The 27,484-nt window shown below is 39.3% G+C and overlaps 1 protein-coding gene across 7 annotated transcripts in view; it reads right to left on the minus strand.

Moving 5' to 3' along the window:
* The window catches only part of CDKAL1 (CDK5 regulatory subunit associated protein 1 like 1), a 718,338-nt gene that overhangs the window by 601,410 nt on the left and 89,444 nt on the right, over positions 1-27,484 (minus strand). For all 7 annotated transcript variants that reach the window (XM_032247723.1, XM_032247719.1, XM_032247718.1 and 4 more), the window contains one exon: positions 5,166-5,250. In XM_032247723.1, the coding sequence (XP_032103614.1) occupies positions 5,166-5,250 (85 nt within the window). The remainder of the gene's footprint in view (positions 1-5,165; positions 5,251-27,484) is intronic.

A 27,484-nucleotide genomic window follows, 5' to 3' on the forward strand; every position in this document is an offset into this window, starting at 1 on the left:
AAAGACGTCTTAAACAATAAGAACACAAACCAAACGAACACATCAATAAATTTTACATCACTATTTTTCTTAAAAGACACCACAAAATAAAGTGAAAAGATAAGCCACAACTGGGAGAAGATAATTGCAATGTGTATAATATGTAAGGGTTAGGATATGTAAGACACAAAATATATAGCCACAAATAAAAAATTTAAAGGGGGGAAAAAAACAGAAAAATAAACAAATGACTTGAGATGCCATTTTACAAAAAAGTAAAATCCAAAGAGCCTATAGATTTGTTCTACAAAGCTCCATTTCATTAATGATCATAGAAACGGAATTAAGGCCGGGTGCAGTGGCTCACGCCTGTAATCCCAGACCTTTGGGAGGCCAAGGTGGATGGATCACAAGGTCAAGATATTGAGACCATCCTGGCCAACATGGTGAAACCCCATCTCTCCTAAAAATACAAAATTAGCTGGACGTGGTGTCTAGCACCTGTAATCCCAGCTACTCAGGAGGCTGAGGTAGGAGAATCGCTTGAACCAAAGTCAGAGGTTGCAGTGAGGCAAGATCATGCCACTGCACTGCAGCCTGGCAACAGAGCAAGACTCCCTCTCAAAAATAATAATAAAATAGCTGGGTGTGGTGGTGCACACCTGTGATCCCAGCTACCCAGGAGGCTGAAGCAGGAGAATCCTTTGAACACGAGAGACGGGTTGCAGTGAGCCGAGATCCTACCACTGCACTCCAGCCTGGGCAATAGAGTGAGAGCCTGTCTCAAAGGAAGGAAAAAAAGGAATGCAAATTAAAACCAAAACAAAATACCATCATCATCAACAGACTTGCAAAAACTTAAGTCTGGCCATATCAGGTACTGGCAAAAACAGAAAACAACAAATACACACATCCATTACTGGTGGGAATACACACTACCACATCCATTTGTGAAAACAAATTGGCATTACCTAATAAAGTTTGAATATACACAGATATGTTACCCAATAACTCAACTCCCAGGTTCATATTCTAGAATAATTCTTACACATGTACACCAGAAAAGATGTTTAAAATATTCATAGCAGGAATGTTCATCAAAGTAAAATATTGGGAAAAATTCAAAACTCTACCAAAAATAAAACAAATAAATTGTAGCAAATTCTACGAATGACCATTTTATACCCATTAACATGAATAACTCTCAAAGTATAATGCTGAGAAAAAGAAGTAAGTCTCAGAAGAACACAAACATTATAAGTTCAACGGATCAAGTTCAAAATAGGGCTAAACAAGACAACACACTGTTTAGAGACACACTTAATAGATGATACATTAACTAATAAAAGTAAAGAAATGACTCACAAAAGTCAAGATAAAGGTTACTTCTTGGGAGTTATGAATGAAAACACGGCAGTTTCTACAGTCCTGACAATGTTATATTTCTTACACTGGGTGTCAGATGCTTAAGTGTTTATTACTATTTAAACTATCTGTGTTTTATAAATGCTAATGTATGTTTAATATATTTCACAATAAAACCAATAAAGGGGAAGAAGAATGAGTATGAGAATAAAACGAAGAAGTGAAAAATTTTTTAAAGTCTGGCTGGGAAGACAAGAAAAATGTAGGACAATGGCTAACAGGGATACAGGGGGCTGATTAGAACCAGGCATGTTTTTTTTGTTTTTTTTTTTTTTTGAGACGGAGTTTCACTCATGTTACCCAGGCTGGAGTGCAATGGCGTGATCTCGGCTCACCGCAACCTCCGCCTCCTGGGTTCAGGCAATTCTCCTGCCTCAGCCTCCCGAGTAGCTGGGACTACAGGCACGCACCACCATGCCCAGCTAATTTTTTGTATTTTTAGTAGAGACGGGGTTTCACCATGTTGACCAGGATGGTCTCGATCTCTTGACCTCGTGATCCACCCGCCTCGGCCTCCCAAAGTGCTGGGAGAACCAGGCATGTTTAAAGCGCCAGCTGAGCTGCAGAGGTTGGAAACATGGAATAAGGACATAATTTCTAGAAGCAGGTTTCTAAGAAGATACATGGGGATAAGATTCAGAGAAAATGTAAAAAGAAGGATACTTCTTCCACATTAACTTGAAGAAACTAAGCAAGAAGCAAGAGCTTAATATGCCCACCTCCCTTCAACAACCTGCAATTCCCTTGAAAGCCAGGGACTGCGGCACTTAGAACGGTGCTAATGGGCAGGGAAAGACGCAAGGACTGTGTCAGTCAAATTCACAAAGTATGCATTGATTCTCCGAGAAAAACACATAGTTAATACTTGACAAATACTCGAAAATCACCTATTAGCTAACTTCACAAATACTGAAATCACTTATTAGAAAAGTTCCCATTAAAGTATCATTCTTAAGGAGACAGACACACAAAAAAACCCTTCAAAAAGTCATTCTTCTGAAACTATTCCAAACAAATGAAAAGAAGGGACTTCTCCCTGACTCATTTTATGAGGCCAGCATCATCCTGATACCAAAATCTGGCAAAGATACCAAAAAAAAAAAAAAAAAAAAAAGAAAGAAAGAAAGAAAGAAAGAAAAGAAAACTTCAGGCCAATATCCATGATGAACATCAATGCACAAATCTTCAATAAAATACTGGCAAACAAATCCAGCAGTATATCAAAAAGTTTATCCACCATGATCAGGTCGGCTTCATCTCCGGATGCAAGCCTGGTTCAACGTACACAAATAAATAAATGTGATTCATCACATCAACAGAACTAAAGACAAAAACCACACAATTTTCTCGATAGATGCAGAAAAGGTCTTCAATAAAATTCAACATCACTTCATGTTAAAAACTCTCAATAAACTAGGTATTGATGAAACCGACCTCAAAATAATAAGGACCATGTATGCCAAACCCACAGCCCATATCATACTGACTGGGCAAAAGCTGGAAGCATTCCCCTAGAAAACAGGCACAAGACAAGCATGCCCTCTCTCACCACTCCTATTCAACATAGTTTTGGAAGTTCTGGCCAGGACAATCAGGAAAGAGAAAAAAGTAAAGCATATCCAAATAAAAAGAGAGGAAGTCAAACTGTCTCTGTTTGCAGATGACATGATCCTATTTCTAGAAAACCCCGTCGTCTGGGCCCCAAAACTTTTTAACCTAATAGGCAACTTCAGCAAAGTCTCAAGATACAAAATCAATGTGGAAAAATCACAAGCATTCCTATATACCAACAATAGACAAACTGAGAGGCAAATCGTGAGTGAACGCCCAATTACAATTGTGACAAGGAATAAAATACCTAGAAAAACAGCTAACAAGGGACGTGAAGGACCTGTACAAGAACAACCAACAACTGCTCAAGGAAATAGAGAGGAAACAGACAAATGGTAAAACACTCCATGCTCATGGATAGGAAGAATCAATATTGTGAAAACGGCCATACTGCCTAAAGTAATTTATAGATTTAATACTATTTCCATTAAACTATCATTGACATTCTTCATAAGCTAGGGAAAAAAAACTGCTTTAAAATTCACATGAAACCAAAAAAGAGCCCGTATAGCCAAAACAATCCTAAGCAAAAAGAACAAAACTGAGATATCACGCTACCCAACCTCAAACTATACTACAAGGCTACTGTAATCAAAACAGCATGAGACTGGTATAAAAACATATAGACTAAGGAAACAGAACAGAGAACTCACATAACAAGACCGCACATCTCCAACCATCTGATCTTTGACAAACCTGACAAAAACAAGCAATGGGGAGAGAATTCCCTACTTGATAAATGGTGCTAGGAAAACTGGCTAGTCATACGCAGAAAACTGAAACTGGACCCCTTCCTTACATCTTATACAAAAATTAACTCAAGATTGATTAAAGACTGAAATGTAAAGCCCAAAACCTCAAAAACCCTAGAAGAAAACCTAGGCAATATCATTCAGGACATAGGCATAGGCAGAGATTTCATGATGAAAACATCAAAACAATTTCAACAAAAGCAAAAATTGACAAATTGGATCTAATTAAACTAAAGAGCTTCTGCACAGCAAAAGAAACTATCATCAGAGTGAACAAACAACCTATAGAATGGGAGGAAATTTTTGTAATCTATCCATGTGACAAAGGTCTAATATTCAGAATCTACCAGGAATTTAAACAAATTTATCAGAAAACAAACAAACAACCCCATTAAAAAGTGGGCAAAGGACATGGACACTTCTCAAAAGACATTTACGCAGACAGAAAACATGAAACAACATTCAACATCATTGATCATCAGAGAAATGCAAGCCAAAACCACAAAGAGATACCATCTCATACCAGTCAGAATGGCAATTATTAAAAATCAAGAAACAACAGATGCTGGTGAGGCTATGGAGAAACAGAAACGCTTTTATACTGCTGGTGGGAATGTAAATTAGTTCAACCATTGTGGAAGACAGTGTGGCAATTTCTCAAACACCCAGAACCAGAAATGCCATTTGATCTCACAATCCCATTACTGGGTATATCCCCAAAGGAATAAAAATCATTCTATTAAAAAGATACATGCACACATATATTCACTGCAGCACAATTCACAATAGCAAACACACGGAATCAACCCAAATGCCCATCAATGACAGACCGGATAAAGAACTGTGGTGCATATACACCATGGAATACTATGCAGCCATAAAAAGAAATGAGATCATGTCCTTTGCAAGGACATAGATGGAGCTGGAAGCTGTTATCCTCAGTAAGCTAACACAGGAACAGAAAACCAAACACCGCATGTTCCCACTTCTAAGTGGGAGCTGAATAATGAGAATACAGGGACACAGGGAGGGGAACAACACACACCCGAGCCTGCGGGGGACAGGGGAGGGAGAACATCAGGACAAGGAACTAACGCATATGGGGCTTAACACCTAGGTGATGGGTTGATAGGGGCAGCAAACCACCATGGCACATGTTTGCCTATGTAACAAACTTACACATACTGTACACGTACCCCAGAACTTATATTAAATTTAATTTTAAAATAATAAGTATTATTCTTTACCAAATTCAAAACAGTATAATCCTAAAAGTCCAACTCATACTTTTTCGATATCAACTAAATATCTATATTAACCTTTTAAAAAAGCGAACTTTTTGGTATTAATTCTCACTTTGATTATAAAAAATAGGGAAAAAAATCAATTTCTACTTACTTAATTGAGTTTCTAAAGTGGTCTTCAGCTGGGTTTTTTACAGTGCAACTGTTCAGGAGCCATAAATCTGCATCTGATGCATTTTCTATTAAAAAAATGAATACAAAAATGAAGTGAGTAATATATTTAATCACTCAAAAATATCCAGTGGAACTAGGATTGCTGTAGCAGGAGAGAGAAAAAGAGTGGAGTCAAATAAGCCATTACAACATAGCAGAAAATTGCTACAACATGGAAACATTTGTGAGCAAAATTATAATGCTATATCTTTTCACTTAAAATGTAATGACAATAGGCATTCTCTTCCTTTATTTTCAATGCTTGACAGAACTATTTAACAATTTCAAAAAATTTAAGTGAAACTTGCCCCAGTCTTACCTTTGAATATAAAATTAATTTGGCCTTGGTGGATTATGTGTTAAGACTTTTCAAGCACAGAGTGTACGCTGAATATTCCTCAGCTTGAGAAATTCTTGAAAACATAACTTGTATGCCTTAAAAATTAATGATTTACCACAAAGTGGGCCTTTTATTTCTAACACCATTTGGATTAAATATTGTTATATACTATAATAAACTCACTGGCAATGCAGCAAATAATCCAAACCCATCATATTTATTACATGAATTTATAAATATCTAAAATTGCTGCTATTCTACCTGCCTCTTGATCTTATACATTAAAATAGGATTATCATAAAGAAAGGAAACCAAAGTTGAAAACTGCAGCACCTTCAACAGTGTAAGAACAAAAGCTAAGATCAAATGACATGAAGAACTGAGAACATACACATGTCTATGTGTAGATTCTCCAACTAGGAAGGAAGATTCAAATACCAGCACTAGGTTGGAGGATTGGTAAGTGCATCAAAGTTTCTGGTAACTTGGCACACAGCTAAAAAATTCTCCCAGTATTTTTTTATAAACATGGCAAAACTTTTTAATAAAGAACCAGGATTAAAAGAAAAAAATATTGGCCGGGCGTGGTAGTTCACACCTGTAATCCCAGGACTTTGGGAGGTCAAGGCCGGCGGATCACAAGGTCAAGAGATTGAGACCATCCTGGCCAACATAGTGAAACCCCATTGTCTCTACTAAAAATACAAAAATTGGCTGGGCGTGGTGGTGTGTGCCTGTAGTCCCAGCTACGTGGGATGCTGTGGAAGAAGAACCACTTTAACCCGGGAGGCGGAGGCTGCAGTGAGCCAAGATTGCACCACTGCCTCCGGCCTGGGTGACATGAGCAAGATTCCATCTCAAAAATAAATAATCTCGAAACAACGAAAGGCAAGGAAACTCCTTATAGTATTTATCAGCTGAATACCCTGCTAACTTGACTCATTTCTTTTCATTCACTTCCTCTACCTCCAGACCATAGTCTAATTTCCCACCAAGCAGCCAGAGTGCCCTAAATAAAATATAAATCAATTATGTCACTTCCCTACTCAACTCAGAAAAGATTATTCACCTACTTCCTGTTATTACATCCAAATTATTCCTCATGCCACCTGAATGATACTCCTCTACTACCAATCTGATCCTAGTATTCTCTAGTATTCTCTGAACTCCCATAACAGACTATGTGTAGACAATTCATGCACATTGAAAATCATTCATATGTTAGCCTGTCTTCATTACTACGTAAGAGATACTGAATACAACATTTTTTTGAAACAGATAAGTAGCCAAGCTGGAGTGCAGTGGTGTGATCTCTGCTCTCTGCAGCCTCCGCCTCCTGGGTTCAGGCGATTCACCTGCCTCAGTCTCCCAAGTAGCTGGGATTACAGGCATGCACCACCACACCTGGCAAATTTTTGTATTTTTAGTAGAGATGGGGTTTCACCATATTGGTCAGGATGGTCTCAAACTCCTGACCTCGTGATCTGCCCACCTCGGTCTCCCAAAGTACTGGGATTACAGGTATGAGCCACCATGCCTGGCCTGAATACAACATTTTTATCTGCTGCTTTTTGAATGTTCAAATCCCAACACTGTGACTGGCACTGTGTTTAGGACTGAGACTCACATCTTACTAGTAACTATATCCCCAGCACTGATTACGGTGCCTGCTACATGGGAGATACTCCTTAAATATTTATTGAATGAATGTTGAATTTCAAATGACAAAGCAATACTATCAGCACTATATTATGCAGATAAGAAAACATCACAGATGTCTGTTAGCTGATGATAAAAAACATCTAGCAATTGTCAGTTTATTGTTTTAAAAAAATAAATCATCCCAATGACAGAACTATCTGTACCAGATGCTAGCTTTGTATCCTGGCATGTTCTTCAACCCAGTCACTTCCAAGTCATTAGACAACTCTTACCATAGGACCTCTCAAGAAGTATGGCAATAAACAATGCAAATTATTGTACTTTGGAATTTTGCCAACAACGGCTTTCAAAATACAGGGAAGACATGTGATGCACAGTGACATTCAGTCAACAACGGACCACATATATGACAGTTGATACACAAGATTATAATGGAGCTTACAAATCCCTATCACTTAGTGTTTACTATAGAACACTTTTCATCACTATTTTAATGTACTCCTTCCACCTATGTAAAAAAAAAAAAAAAGTTAACTGTAAAACAGCCTCAGGCAGGTTGCCCGGGAAGTAGGTATTCCAGAACAAGGTTAGGCATTATCATCATAGGGTATGACAGCTCTATGCATGTTACTGCCCCCAAAGACCTTCCAGTGGGGTAAGATGTGGTGGTAGAAGACAGTGGTATTGATGATCCTGACCCCATGGAGGCCTAGGTTCATGTGTGTGTTTGTGTCTTAGCTTTTAACAAAAAAGTTTAAAATGTATGTATGTATAAATAAATAAATTTTAATTTTTAAAGCTCAAATGATAAAGAAATGAAAAAGGAAATATTCTGTACAATATGTTTGTGTTTTAAGCATTATTACAAGAGAGTGAAAACAATTTCAAAAATTAAAAGGTTTATAAAGTAAAAACATGATAGTAAGCTAAGGTTGATTTATGATTATGAAAGAAAAATATTTTTTATAAATGTAGTGTAGCCTAAGTGTACAGTGTTTATAAGGTCTACAGTAGGGTGTAGTATGTGTCCTAGGCCTTCACATTCACTCACCACCCACTCACTGACTCACCCAGAGCAACTTCCAGTCCTGCACGCTCCATTCACAATAAGTGTCTTAGACAGGTGTACCATTTTCCATCTGTTTTACCGTATTTTTACTGTACCTTTTCTATGTTTAGATGCTATACAGTGCCTACAGTATTCAATACAGCAATATGCTGTACAGGTGTGTAGCCTGGGAGCAATAGGCCATACCATGTAATGGCCTAGATATGTCGTAGGCTGTACCATCTAAGTTTGTGTGGGTACACTTGAGGATGCACGCATGACAATGAAATAGACTAACACACTCCTCAGAACAAATTCCCATCCTCAGGCAACACAGGAGTGTACTATACCTGATGATGCAGTAACCTCAGTCAATAAGAATTTTGTGACTATGTCAAAATGCCAAAAAGTTACATAATCTTTTATGAAGCTCCCCACCCAACAAATATCCCTTTCCCAATGAACACAGGAGATTCTTAATTATTTCTGAACTCCATCAGTTTTGTGTTAGCACATCTTATTTACTATTATCAAAAGGTAATTCTAGAGGCATAAATCAATCAACAACCAACAGGCAATCAGGACTCACCTTGTGCCAGGCTCTATTCTGGGTACTGGTGACACAGCTGTGAACAGAATCTCTACCCTCAGGGAGTTTAAAGTCTTGAAGAGTTGGTCTGATTTTAAAAATTAAAAATAAATTTAAAAAGTAAATAAATAAAAAGGCAAGCCAGGCACAGTGGTTCATGCCTATAATTTCAGCACTCTGGGAGGCAGAGGCAGGCGGATCACTTGAGGTCAGGAGTCCGAGACCAGCTGGCCAACATGGCAAAACTCCGTCTGCTTGTATTTTGTAAAAGTACAGAAATTAGTTCGGTGGTGGCACAAGCCTATATAGTCCCAGCTATTCAGGAGGCGGAGGTGGGAGAAACACTTGATCCCAGGAGGCAGAGGTTGCAGTGAGCTGAAATCGCACCACTGCACTCCAGCCTGGGTGATACAGTGAGACTGTCTCAAAAAAAAAAAAAAAAGAGGGAGTGATTAATTACGTCAAATCAAATGCTAAGAATTCAAGCAGATATCTGTATAAATGTTAACATTGTTAACAAAAAGATAATACTCTATACTTTTCCTTTCTCAATTTAGAGTATTTGCTAGCTCTGAGCCAACCCACAATCAGCCAGCAGAGGCCTTGTTGGTGGAGTCACAGAAAACAAACTCGCTAAAAACGAAAAGTGAGAAGGAAAACTGTCTATGGCTATTTGTCAATAAATAACGATGATTCCACGAGGCTTACCCCCTTACACATTTCTGGGCTTCTAAGATGCCATCAACTACAAGAAACAGCATCTACTTTGTAAAAACTCTTCCAGAGTGGTGAAAGTTACATCCAAGTTCTTATCAATTTTAAGATACACCCCAATTTCACACATTAATTTGGATGAGCGGAGGTAGGATAAATAGCAAAATAAATGTACCAACACACTACCACTTTTAGATGATTTGGTTATCAGAGTAAATATCCGCCAAGAGGTTAGCATCTTCTGATCTTGCCTTAGAACATTCATGCCAGGTCCTCCAGTGCCTTGGAAGGAGAAGCAATATTAGAGAAGAGCACTGAGGGAAAGAAGGGCCAGGTCGATGGGCAAGGATGGACCAGGGAAGGGAAAGGGAAGAGGAAGGCACCAACTTAGAGAGTGCCCAAGAAAGAACTCCACCTACTTTGAGATTTGGGCGTTAGAACCCCTTGGAGTGCTGGTAACTGCTGATAAGCAGCTGCACAGGTGTGGAAAACATCTGCACTTAAGCCACGCATTGCCAATGCCAAAGTTGGGATATCAGGTCTATTCCGGAAGGCTGCACACTTCAGGCTACCCAGGTGGACTCTGGATTTCAATATCTTCTTATTTACAGTCTGTTGTTGTTGTTTGAGACAGCGCCTCGCTCTGTCACCCAAGCTGGAGGGCAGTGGCACACAGCCTTTCTTTATTACAAACAGTAATGCAATGAGTACCACTGTATACATGTCATTTTTATGTTTCCCAGATTACGTTTGGAATCAAGTCCCAAAAGGCGGGAATGTGAGGTCAGAGGATAAATTCTCATGAAATCCTGTTATATACTGTAAAAGTCTTCACCACAAAAGCGTACCACTTCGCACTCCCATGAGCAAGGCATGTGAGTGCCCTTTACCTAGAGCCTTGACCCTCAAGTCTGTGATCAAACCTTCGGACTTCTCCCAATCTGGTGAAAAACCCCAGTGAGGGTTTAACAGGCAATTTTCTTATTATGAGTGAGCTGGGCACTTTTTCACATATAAGGGCCGCTCGCAGTTTTTTTCTGTCTGTTTTTCATCTTTTCATCTGTTCCTATTTCTTGCCCACTTTTCTATCAGGCTAATAGTCATTTTCATCTCAGATTTTAATTTGCTCATACACATGTACTACAAAGGATATCAATTCTATCTCTATCTATGATAGGAGTCACAATATTTTTTTCCAGTTCGTCACTTTACCTTTTTGTATTTGCTTCATACTTTTTTATTTCTAAACTATCAAATGTGCCACCGTTTTCTGTTATTGCTGGTGGATTTTGAGTCACTACTAGAACATTTCCTCTATTCCCAAATTACTAAGTAATTCACCCATGTTTTCTTCTTATACACATCTGGCTTTGCATTTATATCTCTGATCTATTAAGAACGTATCCTGATATATATTGATCTCACATAATTTAAAATGCAAAACGAAATGAGATCCTATATTCTCATGTCAAAATAGAAAATATTAAGAAGTGTGACACTACTCGGTGCAAGCAAAAGAATGGGGAAACTGGCAACCCCTCCCTCTGCTGATGGCAGGCTACATTGATGAAACTCTTTGGAAGGCAGGGTAGAAAAAACCTATCAAACACATACATGCACGTCAGAATTTCTCCTACACATGCTTGTAGGATACTTACATCACATCCCCATACCCACGTGTACACACACGCACACACACATACATACACAAACATATATAAATCAGTAATTCCCACTGAAGATTACTGACTAGGCAAAAAACATAAAAAGCCTACATATCCATTATAAGAAGACTGGTTAAATAAATTATGGGACTGCAGCTGAAATATCTGTTTAGAAAGCAACAGAAATCTCTAAGTGCTAATTTGTAATAATCTCTGTGATATTATCAGGTGAAACAAAGCAAGGTGTAGAAGAAAATGTCTAGTATCTAATTTGTGTTTTAGAAAGGAAAAAGCAAAAAGGGGAGTTCTGTTCTAAGCAAAGAAAATATATCAGAGTATATATGAGAAACCAGTTTGCCCTTGAAAGTAAGATAAAGGTCCAGTGGGCTCCAATATTGTATTCATGTGCACCTTTTACATTCTGTCTCTTTTAAAAAAAAACTTGCATGACTAACTTTTATAATTTTTTAATGCTTAATCCTGAGAAGGGACACATGAATATTTAATTTATATCTATCTGTACTGTTTGAATTGTTAAAAACATGCGTTGCCTTTTTTTTCCCCCTTAAAAAACTTATCAAGCCTTTTTAAATGTTTTCAAGTCTCCCTTTCCATACAGCTTGGAATCAATAGCTTCCTTTTATTTTAAGGTGAGAACATAAACTATTTTCCTGCTGTGATCCATCAGAAAAACAGTGACCTAATAAACGTTTTCTGAACAACTTTTCCCTTGCCTGCTAAACGTTTTTGGACTTACTGAACCAAGAAAATAATAGTCACCAACAAGAGAAACAAACTATTGTTTTAATCAAAACATTTTTACTTTCCAAACTGTTTCTTTATATATAGAAAAATTATTTTTAAATCCAGGGTAATAAAAATCTAATTAGTAATAAGGATAACAGCTAACATTACTGAGTACATATTAGATATCCAGCAATAAGCTAGGTCTGTCACATTCATTTTTTCATGTAATCCTACCAAGCTGACATTAATTTTTACTCCAATTTTAAAAAGTAGTAATCTAAGGTCTAGAAAAGAAAAGTAACTTGCCTAAAATCACACAGTGAGAGGGTGGGCAGGGATTAGAAACCCAGACAAACTGACTCCAGAGACTGTGAATTTAAGGAAATTATAATGGCTCGTTAGTGGCTCTTTGCTTACTGATCAAAAACAATGTAGACAATACCTAAAAAACTAAAATAAGTAGTATTACATGGCCTTGAAGTTGTCTCATGATATTTCTAAGACTAATAAGCTGGCCTCAAAAGCAGCTGTTCTGCTATTTTCAAAGTTTCTAAGATCTTGAACATGTCATCTCTCAGCCTTTGGTAATGAGTGGGAGATGTGGAAGTAAAGAGAGATTAATAACGAATGCAAAATTATTACCCTACAGCACAGGCGGACTCTCACAAGCACCAATCTTCCCGTGTCCCTGCAGCCTTCTGCATAATGGTGGCATTACAGAAGAGACAGCATGGTTCACATCAACACTTCTCAGGAGAACAAACATTTGTCTTACACAACTGTTCCATTTGAAAATCAATCCGAGAAACAAAACACGACAAAAGGAGTCTACTCGTGGATTTAAGTAAGGAGGGTAAGGAGGTTGATACAAATAAAAATTCACTAAGAACAAAACAAAGAGAGAGAAGAGTTTGTCTTGAACCCAAAAGCATTTTTTGAGAGTCTCTTTACCACAGAACTCTGAAAGACAAGTCAAGTCCAAACAGTGTAAGTATGCATTACACTTACCCATACCCAGAGAGTTTGTTTACATAACACAAATCATTGAATATCTACGAAAAACTGAGAATAGAGTATGCTTTCTTAAGAGAATGTGAAAGCACCCTTAAGGTACAACTTGAAAAATGACTTCTTAAAACCAATGAAAAACAAAATAAAAATTCTGGTCAATAGGTTTTTTTTTCTTTACATTTTGTTTATTTTTCTTTATTTGGACTTATACAATGCTCAGCATGGAGTAGTCAGGTTTTCAAAATCTGTTTTCTAAAAGCAAGGGAAGTGATTCATGAAAAAGTATTCTCTTTTAGCCAGCTAGGATTAGAGCACGGAGAGAAGGAGGAGGAAACGGCAGGGGGAGGGGAGGGGAGAAAGGGGGAAAGAGTACAGGAGAAATGAAACGGAGAGACATTGACAAAGAGTACCTATGCTGCTATTCTGAAATTCTCAGAGTATGAACCGTCCTCAGTGGTATAGTGATGGTATCTGTATAGTGAGTCTCTGACTGAAGGAAACAGAAGCCAATGGGAAGAAGCACTTATTCTCCGAGGTTACTCACCTAATGAGCTTCTTCTCTTAAAATAGTTCCGCTGAGTGCTTCAAAGAAGTAAGATGAGGAAAGCAAGAGTCAGCTTGAAGTCTGTTTATTATATGAAAGACAATTTTTTTTCTTTCAAATGAAAAATAATAGCGGGCAAAGCTCTACCAATAACTGTTGAAAATTAACTGTAGCTATTACCCTATAGCTAAGTAGGCCTGGTCATAGTCAAAATCAAGTACAAGACAGACGTTGTACTTATCATGTAGAAAAGAACACTACTAATGTTCTCCATCCTCATTCCAAATTAAATTGCTCTGCTGATTCTGACATGTAATTATTTCAGAAGTTACTGCGTGTAAAGTCTCCCTAGGCCGGGAGCAGTGGCTCACGCCTGTAACCCCAACACTTTGGGAGGTTGAAGTGAGCCAATCATGAGGTCAGGAGATAGAGACCATCCTGACCAACATGGTGAAACGCTGTTTCTACTAAAAATTAAAAAATTAGCTGGGCATGGTGGCACATGTCTGTAATCCCAGCTACTCGGGAGGCTGAGACAGGAGAATCACTCAAACCAGGGAGGCAGAGGTTGCAGTGAGCCAAGATTGTGCCACTGCACTCCAGCCTAGGCAACAGAGCAAGACTCCATCTCAAAAGAAAAAAAAAATTTATCCTAGTACAAACATACAGGTATTATCTGTAATAGTAAAAAATGACTGGTTACAAATATTTTAGTACCTTCAGAACAAAGACTCCTATAAACAAATGAATAACCTCTAAGTTCCAATGCAGAAAGATCATCAGGTCATATTGTTCTGAAAAAAAAAAAAAAAATAAGACATATATATCAAGTAGGCTACCCCAGAGATAAGAAGGGGAAAATCTAGAATACATAATCACATTTGCTAGTGTTTGCATAAAATTTTTTTGGATGTATACTAGAAATACGTAGCAGTGGCTATTTGCTGGGGTTGGGAGAAGAGAGTAGAATCAGAGTTAATGGGAAACAAGAGGAAAACTTTTCCTTGTATAACTTTACATTTTCACTTAGAAACTACTCTAAAAATGAACTTTTTAAATAAAAACGCAATTATGAAAACTGTAGCTTTTCTTAATATATCTTCCTGATATCTCATTTCTTTTTGTCGTTGTTGGGATGGAGTCATGCTCTTGTCGCCCAGGCTGGAGTACAGTGGCGCAATCTTGGCTCACTGCAACCTCTACCTCCCAGATTCAAGCGATTCTCCTGACTCAGCCTCCTGAGTAGCTGGGATTACAGGCGTGCGCCACCATGCCCGGCTAATTTTTGTATTTTTAGTAGAGAGGGAGTTTCACCATGTTGGCCAGGCTGATCTTGAACTCCTGACCTCAAGTGATCCACCCGCCTCGGCCTCCCAAAATCCTGGGATTACAGGCATGAGCCAACGTGCCCGGCCTTCCTCATTCTTTGACTCCCCCTTCATCATCAAGCATCTTGAAAGAACTATCTCTCTGCACCAGCTATACTCTGTCACATCACATTCACTCATCCACCACTTCATTTTAGTGAAGAGCCTCAACTACACACCATGTCCCTAAAACTGCTTCCATCAAGGTAACTGACACCATGAACATTTAGCAGAATGCACGAAGCAGTGAAACAATCCAGACTCCAAGTTCCAGAGGACCCAGATTTGGATTCCCTTCTCTTCTACTTACTGGATGATCCCATCCATCCCTCCTACGGTTGGAAATACTACCGTCAGGCTAAGATGATAGCCAAATTTATACTTCTAGTTCTCACATGCATCTGAGCTCACTATCCAACTCACCTAAGAACATCTCCACTAGAATGCATCACAGAAATACTAAACTTGACAAAAATAATTTCCAAAACTGAACACTCAAATTGTCACCCAGTATTCATCAGGTTCTAGTTTGGAAAAAAGAAACCACTCTAGGCATTAAAACACATAAAAATTAATAGAGAAATGTGGTTACATGGGCAACATAAGATCCAAGACCCCAAACGGGGAATGAGAGGCAACCCCAAAATGAACAACAGCAGTGATGGAGCTCAGAGCATACTACCCCAAAATACACCACCTTGACATAGTGAGTATTTTCAACTGAAGAGATCTAAAAAATAGCAGAAGCAGGAAGGTCTCTCTGACCTTGTCCCTACTGTCTCCCATGAAACAAGTCATAAAACCTAGAAGACAATTTCTGACCTTCCCCTGAAACAGGTTACAAGACCCTCATTTGAGACACGCCCTCCCTATACCCAGAGGAAAGGAACATCCTTATCTCTGAAGACAAGGGGACACAGAAGAACTGGCAGTCAGGCCTTACTACATTTCCGCCAGTTTATTACCATTAGATCAGACTCTTTTACCCTACCATATTTCTCCATGGCTCTCCACTCTTCTTCAAACTTACTATAAAGAATGCTAAAGTTGAACTGTTTCTTTGGGTCTTCATTTCCTTGTGAAAGTTCCCATGTCACATAAAACTTACATTAAATAAATTTGAATGTTTTTCTTCTGTTAATCTGTCTTTGTCAGTTTGATTTTCAGACCCAGCCAGGGACCCTAAGAGGATGGAGGAAAATCTTTCCTCTCTTTTTCCCCACAGGAAGCCACTCCCAGCCTAAGGGCTCCGGAGACCCACTAGAAGAGGTGGTACAGGGAGAGTATCCCTAATCCAAAACTCAGAAATTCAGAATGCTCCAAAATCTGAAACTTTTTGAGTACTCACAGAATGCCCAAAGAAAATTCAACATTTTGGATTTTCTGCTTAGGGATGCTCAACCAGTAAGTGCATAATGCAAATATTCCAAAATCTGGAGGAAAAAAAATCAAAAATCAAAAACAGTTCTGATCCTAAGCATTTGAATAAAAAATACTCAATCTGTATTATAAGAGCCCAATAGCTGGGATTATTTGACAGGGGCTAGCACAGCAGGAGTTGCCCTTTGGGACTAGGGACTAGAAAGGAAGGAAGAAGCTCTCTGATAGCTGAAGCCACAGGAATGAAACTGCCACTTCCTGGGACACCACCCAGAGTACAAAGTGAGGAAGGAAAACACCCTACCTTTTCCCTATTTCTACCCTCCTCCAGTCTTCCATCAGTGCCTCCAATTGTCCAAATCTACTCACAAAAGCTGAATGGTAATGCCTACGAAATGCAATACAAAACAGGACTGAGAGGGTCAGAGAACTGGATTTAAGACCCAACAGGCAAATGACTAAACCTCACTTTTTCCAGTGTGCTACAGCTCTATAAATGGCACATCTCCCCAGATGGTGAAACCAGAACCTAGGAATCTTCTCTCTCTCTCTCTCTCTCTCTCTCTCTGTGTGTGTGTGTGTGTGTGTGTGTGTGTGTGTGTCAGTCAAAGTTTCACTCTTATTGCTCAGGCTAGAGTGCAGTGGCGCAATCTCAGCTCACTGTAACCTCCGCCTCCCAGGTTCAAGCGATCCTCCTGCCTCAGCCTCCCAAGTAGCTGAGATTACAGGCATGCGCCACCATGCCCAGCTAATTTTGTATTTTTAGTAGAGATGGAGTTTCACCATGTTGGTCAGGCTGGTCTCGACTTCTGACCTCAGGTGATCTGCCTGTCTCAGCCTCCCAAAGTGCTGGGATTACAGGCGTGAATCACCATGCCTGGCTGTAAACACCGTTAATCATTCCTTTCCCCTCACTATCTTCCATAGCAAATCCAACCATTCCCAATGTATTTTCTTTCCAAAATAATGTGAAATACATCTGCTACTTATCACCGCTACCACCACTCTTGTATAAGCCATCGTGTCACAGCTAGACCACTGCAATAACCTCCTTTCTCCCTATGGTTTCCATTAAGGCAACTCACACAATTAGTAGCAAACTGAAGGAAAGCAACAGTTTGTTTCAATAGCCATGGATAATCTGTGTATAAGCATAACTGAAAACTGGGTGGATAAGATACATACTATTCACAGCTACTTGAACATTTAGTTTGATGAAAGAGAAAATAAGTCATTATTGAGAATTTACTACACATAAAATAGAGTTGTTCAAAAAAATACAATTGTATCCATAACTTTGTAGGTCCTCCAAAAATTTCCTTCCTTAATTAAATATTTGAAAAGTGATATACTGAAAATAGTTCTATTTAGCCAAGGAGCAGGCCTTAACCAAAAGAAAACCACTCACTAGCAAACTGCCAAAACATCTGGTGTCCATTCGGATTATACACAACCCTTGGTTGTTTAGCACAAATCAATAACACAAGTCATCTGCACAGAATGGTACATTTCCACGACCAGCACCAATTGTAGAGCACAGGATTTTAAAGAGACATCTTTAAAGAGATCTTTAGATTATCTGCAGAATATTAATCTCCAACATAAGAACCACTTCCAGATTTTGACCTAGCAAACTTACTTGGTCAAAACAACTACTAATTTCCTAATTAAAAAGAAAATACTATCACGACTCAATAATAAAAAGACAAATAATAAAATTTAAAAATGGGCAAGAGATCTGAATACAAACTTTTCCAAAGACATGTAAAGAGCCAATAATCACATGAAAAGAGAGGCTCAACATCAGTAGCCATTGGGGAAATACAAATCAAAACCAAATAAGGCAGCACTTCATATCTACCAGGATGGCTATACTTTTTTAAAAAGGTAGTAAGTGTTGGCAAGGATGTGAACTGGAACCCACAGAACCTGCTAATCAAAATGCAAAATGGTGTAGCTGCTTTGGAAAACAATCTGGCAATTCCTTGAATTGTTAAACAGAGAGTTATTGTATAATCTAGCAATTCCTTTTCTAGGTATATACCCCAGAAAAATGAAAATGTGTTCACACAAAAACCTATACATCAATGTTCATAGCAGCATTATTTCTAACAGCCAAAAGGCAGAAACAATCCAATGTCTATCAAGTGATAAATGGATAAATAAAACGTGGTATATTTATGCAATGGAATATTATTCAGCAATAAAAAGAAATGATACACACAACAACATAGGTGAATCTTAAAAACATTATGTAAGTGAAAGAGGTCAGGCACGAAAGAACATATGTTGTATGATTCTATCTCAGTGGCATGTCCAGAAGACGCAAATCCACAGCACAGAAAGTAGACTGGTGATTTCCTACGGCTGAGAAAGACAGGAGGACAGAGGGGGCTCGGCTAAAGGATGTGGAGTTTCTTTGTGTGGTATTGAAAATGTTTCAAATTGACTGTGAAAACTGTATTTCAAAAGAGTGAACTTCATGGCATGGAAATTATTATCTAAGGAAAGCTGTAGAGACAAGCTTGAACCACACTGTCACCCCTGTTCTCATTTCTGTGCCCACTGCCTAAATGTCTCTTCCACCCGTCTGCCCTAACAAAGTCCTCCTACTCATCTTTGACAGAGGAGTTTACATGTCACCTCCCCTAGGAAGACTGCTCCACTCGCTTCAGAAAGGAAGGCACTGTTTCCCATGTGCCCACAGACGAGCTCATGGTTCATCCTGGCAACGATTCAAAAATATATAGTCCCTCCACAGACTAAGCAATCTTTAAGTCTTCAGAGCTAGACTCAGCAGATAGAAGAGACTACGCTATTATTATTAGATAACTAATAATTAAAGAATAAATACATGAATGAACAAATAACCGAAACCAAGAAAGCAGAAAGATATCTTAATGAGTAGGCATCAAGACCAAGGCAGGAAGAAAACAGCCTAGTGGTCAGCCATCAAAAATTAACACTAGACCAACACTCGCAGCAGAAGCTGGGGTTAAGCTCTGACAGAGAGTCTGGTATTTCTTCGAGGGGACCTTCTTGTTCTAATAGACACAAAGATAGCAACTATTCATTATATGAAGCATAGATGGTCTTCAACTTAAGATGGTTTCACTTACAATTTTTCAACCTTACAATGGTGCAAAAGTGATACACATTCAGTAGAACCCATGTGTCAAATTTTGAATTGTGATCTTTTCTTGGGTAGTACAAAGCTCTCTCAAGATGCTGGGCAAGGAACCACTGCAACCAGTCAGCCACGCAATTACAAGGGTAAGCAACTAGCAGTCTACAAGAGACTGTTCTGTCAGATGATTTTGCCCAACTTGTAGGCTAATTTAAGTGTGCAACCACATTTAAGAGAGGCTAGGGTAACCTATGATGTTCACTAGGTTGGGTGTATTTAGCACATTTCCAACATAGGATTTTCATTTGCCAGGATGTAACCCCATTCTAAGTCAAGGGGCATCTGTGTTGTGCACCAATTTTAAAAATGCACTTACTAAAACAGCATTAAAATGTTTTCATTTAATGAGTGTGATGAATGGATACATGTAGTATAATTATAGACATGCAAAAGAAAAAATAAAAGAAAATGCAGCAAAATGTTAATAGTTACTATATGAAGATACTGGAATTCATGCTATACCGAAAAGGTCTTTTCATATTCTAGATGTTTCCAGACATGAGTCTGCGACTAAGAGGTGGCTCTTCTTCCCCAAGCCTGAACCCTAACATCTAGAGGTTTTTACTGGTCTCTGGAGACAGGTCCTGGAACGTCTGACTGCTCATCTGGAAGGGCTAACTTCCTCAGGGAACTGACTTAGGCCCCATGGTCTTTTTCATCCAATTATTCAGCAGAAGCCCAGTCTGAGACCTGGCAAGCAGGTTCTAACATTTGCCTTGAAGAAGTTCAGAGATTAGATTAAAAGAACCAGAAATATACCATTAGTTACAGGAAAATAGAGGCTCAAGTGGGGAAGAGATTGTTAAAAAAAAAAATAAAAGAACTGACTGACTGACTAGCCATGGGACATGACAGAGGGAAGAGTTAAAAGTTTCCCACCAACAAGGCTAATCCAGAGAATGACACCAGTAACATAAATGGAAGCTCTAGGGAGGAGCAGGTCAAGTGAGAGGAGTGTAACTAGAGCATTAGACATGTTCACTTTGAGATCCCTATCCGGTGATATATGCAAGTATAACTGTGCCACAAGCAATTGTAGATGCATAAAAGAACTCATGTAAGGTCAATGACACTGATGTCACTTAAGATGACAGACAGCAGGCACTGGGGTGGGGAGGAGAGCTGTACATCAGGGGCAAAAATCATCTAGAAGGTGGCAATATGTCACAGAGGCATAGCAGGTGGGCAGACGTTCAAAAGAGGAGTGTTTGCCTGGTTGAGTAATAGTGACAGCACAATGGACTTCAAGTGGCAGCAAAAAACAAAACTATGCCTCTTATCTGCCTTATGAATCAGAAAGAATTTGCCTACAAGTCACAAGGGCAATTAAAATGCTTGACTTAATTTCCTATACATTTCAATTTTCACTAGGTAATAAATTAGAACTAAATAACCACATTTGCATTGCATTTCCCCACGTGCAAAGCATTTTCAAATACATTATCTCATCTGAGCTCCCCAACAACCCCGTGATGTAAGTATTTATAACCTCCATCTTATGGATGAGGAAACAGAAATAGAGATGTTGTGACTTGCAAAGAGGTGTCATAAGCTGGAAACCAGGAGGCAGAGCCAGGATGGATCTTTGGCTCTACAGGCTGAACCGAAGCAAGATGAGTCTATACTAGCTATTTGCCATCTGACATTAGGTACTGTGATAGGTGATGTCTTCACTTCCATATTCAGGGATTATTTCTTTCAAAGTATCCAAAACAATCAGGCTTTGCACATTTGTTCAGCAGATTACAGTCACCTGGTTTTCTCTAAGAAAAATAAATTTCACATTTCAAATGTTACAAATTATCTCTAACTACTCTTCATGAAAAGGTAGAAAAAAAAGACATGAAAAAGCAAACAATAGGGGGCTGATTAAGAATATCAAGAGGGCCAGGCGAGGTGGCTCACGCCTGTAATCCCAGCACTTTGGGAGGCCAAGGGGGGTGGATTGCCTGAGGTCGGGAGTTCGAGACCAGCCTGGCCAACATGGAGAAATCCCATCTCTAGTAAAAAAAAATTAGCATGGTGGCAGATGCCTGCAGGAGGCTGAGACAGGAGAATCTCTTGAAACCAGGAGGTGGAGGTTGTGATGAGCCGGGAATGAGCCATTGCACTCCAGCCTGGGCAGCAAGAGTGAAACTCCATCTCCAAAAAAAAAAAAAGAGTATCAAGAGGGACTGCAGTTCCCCTCACCTCCCTACCCTTCTGTACAAATTCAGCATAAAGACAATAGGTGGGGCTGACAAAAGCAGGCAGTTGAGCTGGGGAAGGCTGAGAGCAGCCTTAGGAAACATCATCAGAGCCCATCCAAAGGGAAGAGGGTATCAGGGCACACACAGGATGAGGAAGGCCTCTGCATGGGTGACTCAATAGGAGCTATGAATGCTGGAGACACAGGAGGGCTGGGATGGCTACAAAGAAGGGCAGTTTGGCATGAGGTGTCAAAGTCTGAGCAGTGGCCGGGTGCAGTGGCTCACACCTGTAATCCCAACACTCAAGGAGGCCAAGGTAGATGGATCACTTGAGGTCAGGAGTTTGGGACCAGCATGGCCAACATGGTGAAATCCCATCTCTACCTAAAAATACAAAACTGAGCCGGGTGTGGTGGTGGGCGTCTATAGTCCCAGGTACTCAGAGGCTGAGAGAGGAGAACTGCTTGAACCCAGTAGGCAGAGGTTGCAGTGAGCTAAGATTTTGCCACTGCACTCCAGCCTGGGCAACAAGGCAAGAATCCATCTCAAAAAAAAAAAAAAAAAAAAAAAAAATGGCCGGGCATGATAGCTCACACCTGTAATCCCAACACTTTGGGAGGCCGAGATGGGTGGATCACGAGGTCAGGAGATCAAGATCATTCAGGCCAACATGGTGAAATCCCGTCTCTACTAAAAATACAAAGATTAGCTGGGTGTGGTGGTACAAGCCTGTAATCCCAGCTACTCAGGAGGCTGAGGCAGGAGAATCACTTGAGCCTGGGAGGCAGAGACTGCAGTGAGTGGGGGATCGCACCACTGCACTCCTGCCTGGTGACAGGGTGAAATTCCGTCTCAAAAAAAAAAAAAAAATCTGAGTAGGGTGAGAGCATCCACCAAGGCAGGCAGCCCAGCACAGGGTCTCAGCCAAAGAAAAACATGGGGCATCTCTGCAGGGGGCAGCCAGCATGGGAGATCAGAGCTGAGGCACAGTGGGATGGGCATCATGACAGAGCAGCCTGGTCTGGGGTGTCAATGACCAGGAGGTGAAAAGGGCATCCGTATTGGGCAGGAGAGTAGAAATGGAGTGAGGGAGGTATCCTGTCCAGGCAGGAGGGTGGCCTGGACAGGTTCAGAAGAGCCTCTCTACTGGGTGTTAGAACCAGGAAAGGTGAAAAGGGCATGCCTATAGAGGGGCAGCAAGGTGCAGAGCACAGGAATTCAAGAGAGGTGAAAGTTTGAAAAGGAAGAGGAAATTTACATAACCTTAAAAAACCACCTCACAAAATACATTTAACTGCAAAGGGAAAAAATATCCTTCCAGTGGAGAAACCTGGCAGACACCACCTTAATCAACTGATCAGAGTTAACATCACCAGTAATAGGACCCATCAAAGTCAGGTGCCACCTGATAAGATGCACTAAGAGAAAAAAGCATCACTTCTGAAGATATTCCTGCCAAAGATGTACAATTTGAACCTACTCGTGAGAAAACATCAGAGAAAGCCAAATCAAGGGACAATCACTCAAGTAACTGGCCTGTGCTCTTCAAAAAATGTCAAAGATGTAAAGGCAAGGAAAGAGAGAGAAAGTAGTCCAGATCAAAGAAATCTTAAAGAGACATTTCAAAGGGAATCCTTTCTTTTGCCATAAAGGATGTAAGGGAATAAGATGAATGAGGTCTGAGGATCAGGTGGTCGTAATGCCTCAATGTTAATTCCCTGTGTTTGATGCCTGTGTTGTAGTTGGGTAGGAGAATAATTTTATAGGAAACACACATTAAAGTATTTGGGAATGATGGGTTATCAGGTAAACAGCTTACTATCAAATGGCTCAGACAGCAAAAAAAGGGGGGGTTTTGTGCTATTCTTACAACGTTTCTGAAATTTTTTCTTCTTTTCCGTTTCTTTTGAAATGAAAAGAGGACTAAAGATGCAGGCTGCTCTGCCGTATAAGAATATATAGCTGTCACACGAAAATTGCAAGAGCATGGAAGGCACTATAAAACATGGAACACAGCTCTTTAACCACATGGAAGTATTTTTTTTCCCCTGATAGTAAACTAAGGGTTGGTTTTATGGGAGCAGTATCAGTGGCAGGACCAACAAAGATACTGACAAACTGTGCTTTTTAATAATGTTTATGTTAAAGGAACATTTACTTTAAAAGCCAAAACAAGAAAGAATAGTCACATGCAATTATGTTAATAAATCTTTCCCTAAATAGAGAGAAACACATGAAGTTGGTTCAGAGCCAGGTAATGTCTTTCTTTGGTGCCTTAAGTACTGTATGTCTGAGACAATATTCAGACTTTATTGTCAGGTCTCCATATGCAAGCCTGGAGCCTGAAAGTCTGAAGTCCTGCTTGCCTCGGCTGATGTCTCCCAAATTGTCCCTAATTGCCTGGCAGGCAGTGGAGCTTCCCAGGACAAGCCCCTCACCCAACCCTGCCACCTTAGCTGCTCTTATGATAATGTACATACCTCTCACCCAACCCTGCCATTGTGACTGAACTTGTGGATATCTATACTCCCTTCCCTTACCCCCCACCACTGTGACTGAATTTACTCTGCAACACCCCCGTCCCCTAAAAAAACTACCCAAACCTATAAAACCAACTCCTATCCCACTGCCCTTTGCCAGTGCCCTTTTTGGCCTTAGCCCACCTGCACCCAGGTGAATAAACAGCCATGCTGCTCACACAAAGACTGTTTTGAAGGTCTCTTCATTCAAAGCACAAGTTTTTTAACATTTATCATTCTAATTTACATAATACTCTATTTCCAGCTAAAAAAGAATAATCCAGTCTCCCTCCATAGTATTTTTAATATCTACAAAGTCTCCAACACTCATTCGTGATAAAAACACCCAAAAAACTACAACTAGAACTAGACAAGATTTACCTCAAATAAAGACAATCTACCAAAAAATCCTAGAGGTAACATCATGCTTACCCATTGAAAGACAAATTCTATCTCCCTAAGATCTGAAACAAGGTAGGGACGTCCACCTTCATCACTCATACTCAACGTAGTACGAGAAATTATAGCCAGAAAAGGAAATAAAATGCATATAGATTGGAAAGGAAGAAATAAAACTGTCTCTTTTCACAGAAAATATGACTGTGTATATAGAAAACTCCAAAGAATTTACAGGAAAAAAAAAACTGCTGGAATAAAGTGACTTCTGCAAGGTCACAGGAAATAAGATGAACAAACAAAACTCATGACCTTTGCTTGTATACTAATAACTAACAAATGAAACCAATTTTAAAAGGCAAATGCCATTCTAATTACACTTCTTTGCTCCAAAGAAAATGAAATATTTAGGTATACAGCTAACAAAATATGCACAGGATCTACATGCTAAAAATTGTAAAATTGTGTTAAAAAAACATGTCTCTCCAAATTATCACAGGAACTTACCAAATTCAAGGAATAGAAGACCCAACATAGTAAAGATGTCAATCCTCAAAATGATCTATAAGTTTAACGTAATTCCTATCAAAAATCCTAGCAAGGTTCTTGGTGGACCACAAATATACTTAATCTAAAATTTATATGAAACGGGAAGTCCTTAAAATAGCCAGAACAATTCGGAAAAGAATAACGTGAAAGGAATTGGTCTACCTTACTTATTATATAGCTACACCAACCAGTACTTTGTGGTCAGATGTGACCAAGAGAAATGCTCCCAGGGATCATAAATAAGTACAGCAGATTGGTGAGCTAAGGAATTTCACCCACTGCCAGAACAGGAAATCTTCGATATTCACCTCCTACAGAGTATGGCATATTTGTGGTCCCAGGACTATTCTGAGTTTCTAATTCTCCCCTTTTCTCAGGGAAAAGATTTATTCGCGTTATCTCATTCCCTTATCTAGTAGTTTTTGATGTGCTGGAAGTATATATTTTCCTTCTTAGCTCTAGGTTACCAGAGGACAACAAGCTACAACCAAACCTGATGGAGAAAACTATATTATCAGGCAGACAATCTGGACTTTGAAGTAGATGCAATTATGTTTGAGAACAGGTATCATCTCCCTAGGAGAGATGGTGACTGAATTATCTGTAAAATTTATTAATAAGAAGGATATATTCGGGTTTTGGCCAGGCAAAGAGGTAGATTTTATGGCAAACCCAGAATGTATTTCCAAACTCCTCCCTTCCGCATCTACAGTAGAGGCTAGAAAAGCTAACTCCCATTCACAGCCTTCCCTCCAGATAGAGGTAGCCATGTGAACCAGTCTGGCCCTAAGACTCAAGGGGTAGTGCGCTGGACTACACAGCTTCCAGGAGGGCTTTCGGTTCCCCGGTAAAACAGAGATGTTGCCGTTGATCCATGCTTTTCCTGGTGCTTCAAATGCAATGGTGATGCCTAGAGCAGGAGCATCCATCTTGCAACGAGAAAGGAAAGGCCAAGAAAACTACAGAACAATAGCCCTGCCATTACAGAGTGGCTACGTCAATGTTGGCAGGTATCTGCCACCAAAATTTAAGAACAAATCCTCATTAGTTTAAGTCACTACTGATTAGGTGTTCTGTTACATACAATGAAAAGTATCTCTACGTCATCTCGTAATAAGCTGTGAAATATAAATGGTGATTTACTATTATACTAATGCTACTAACAACAACTAACATTTCTAGAGCCTTTTAGTACTTTCATAACATATACTCATAAGATTACATGTTATACATTCCCCATATTCCTTCACTTAACTTCTCTGGATCTCATTTCCCTTTTCTCATTCAACATGTATTTTTGAGTGCTTACTCAAACACAGCAGGGGAAAACAGCAAGATTTTAGTGAAGGTCTCTGCTTCCATCCAGCCAACTTTCTAGCAGGAAGTTATCTCCAAAATGAGACAGATAATGGATGATGCCTGCTAACACCAGTATTTGTGAGGCAATGAAAGTAGGTTCTGCATATAACAGAGGCACTTGAAAAAAAGAAGCTATAAGGGTAGAGGGCTTCTGAACAATGAAACTAACCAACTGAGTGAGTCAAGGAGACTAACTCTAACTCAGTGAGGGAGTCAAGGAAGAAAAACTGTAACGAAAATGAAGTTAGAAGCAAAATGATCACAAAAGAAAACAGGGGAAAGTAAACTTCATTTCTGTGGGCCCCTACACCACCCACCCAAAGTAACTCCAGAGAAGAAAACATAGATCCTAGTTAGAATTTACTGGCTGGGGATGGGGGCATCACATCTCTTTAAGAGAGCATTATTGTCTTAGGCCTAAGCTAGTAAGCAAGAGTAATAAGTTAAAATGGGTCAGAGGGGTGCAGTGTTTCCCAATTACAATTTTACAGAATCTGACAATTTTTTTTTTTACATAACAGTCTACATTTTCTTCTAAGATGATATTCTAGAATCTTTACTGCAGCAAAATCTGTTTTATGTTGAGCTCTGCCCAGAAGCAATTCATTGACTGTCCATGCCTTATTTCCACCTAACCCAATTGGGAAAATAAATCTAACTATTAATAAAATATTAATATAAATCACAGAAGAGGTTTAAAGTACAAAGAACACAATGAGCCAAATAGTCTAAACACTTATTAAACTGTCCTGTACAGCATCTGTTGACCTTTCATATACTACCTACATAGCTTGACTCATCAGAAAGCACTAATTTTCAGGGATTCATCAGAAGAGATTTTCAGAACTTTTTAATTAATTTAGTTAATTCCACATACTGCCCTGGTAATAACTATGAGAGCCATACAAGACTAACATATACCATTGGAATTACTGATGAACTAACCAATACCAAAAAGGCAAAATGGATGGTTACTGACTAAACTCTTAGACTTC

The sequence above is a fragment of the Sapajus apella genome, unplaced genomic scaffold (assembly GCF_009761245.1).
Source record: "Sapajus apella isolate SASKATOON/1434 unplaced genomic scaffold, GSC_monkey_1.0 scaffold63, whole genome shotgun sequence".
Taxonomy (NCBI): Eukaryota; Metazoa; Chordata; class Mammalia; order Primates; family Cebidae; genus Sapajus; species Sapajus apella.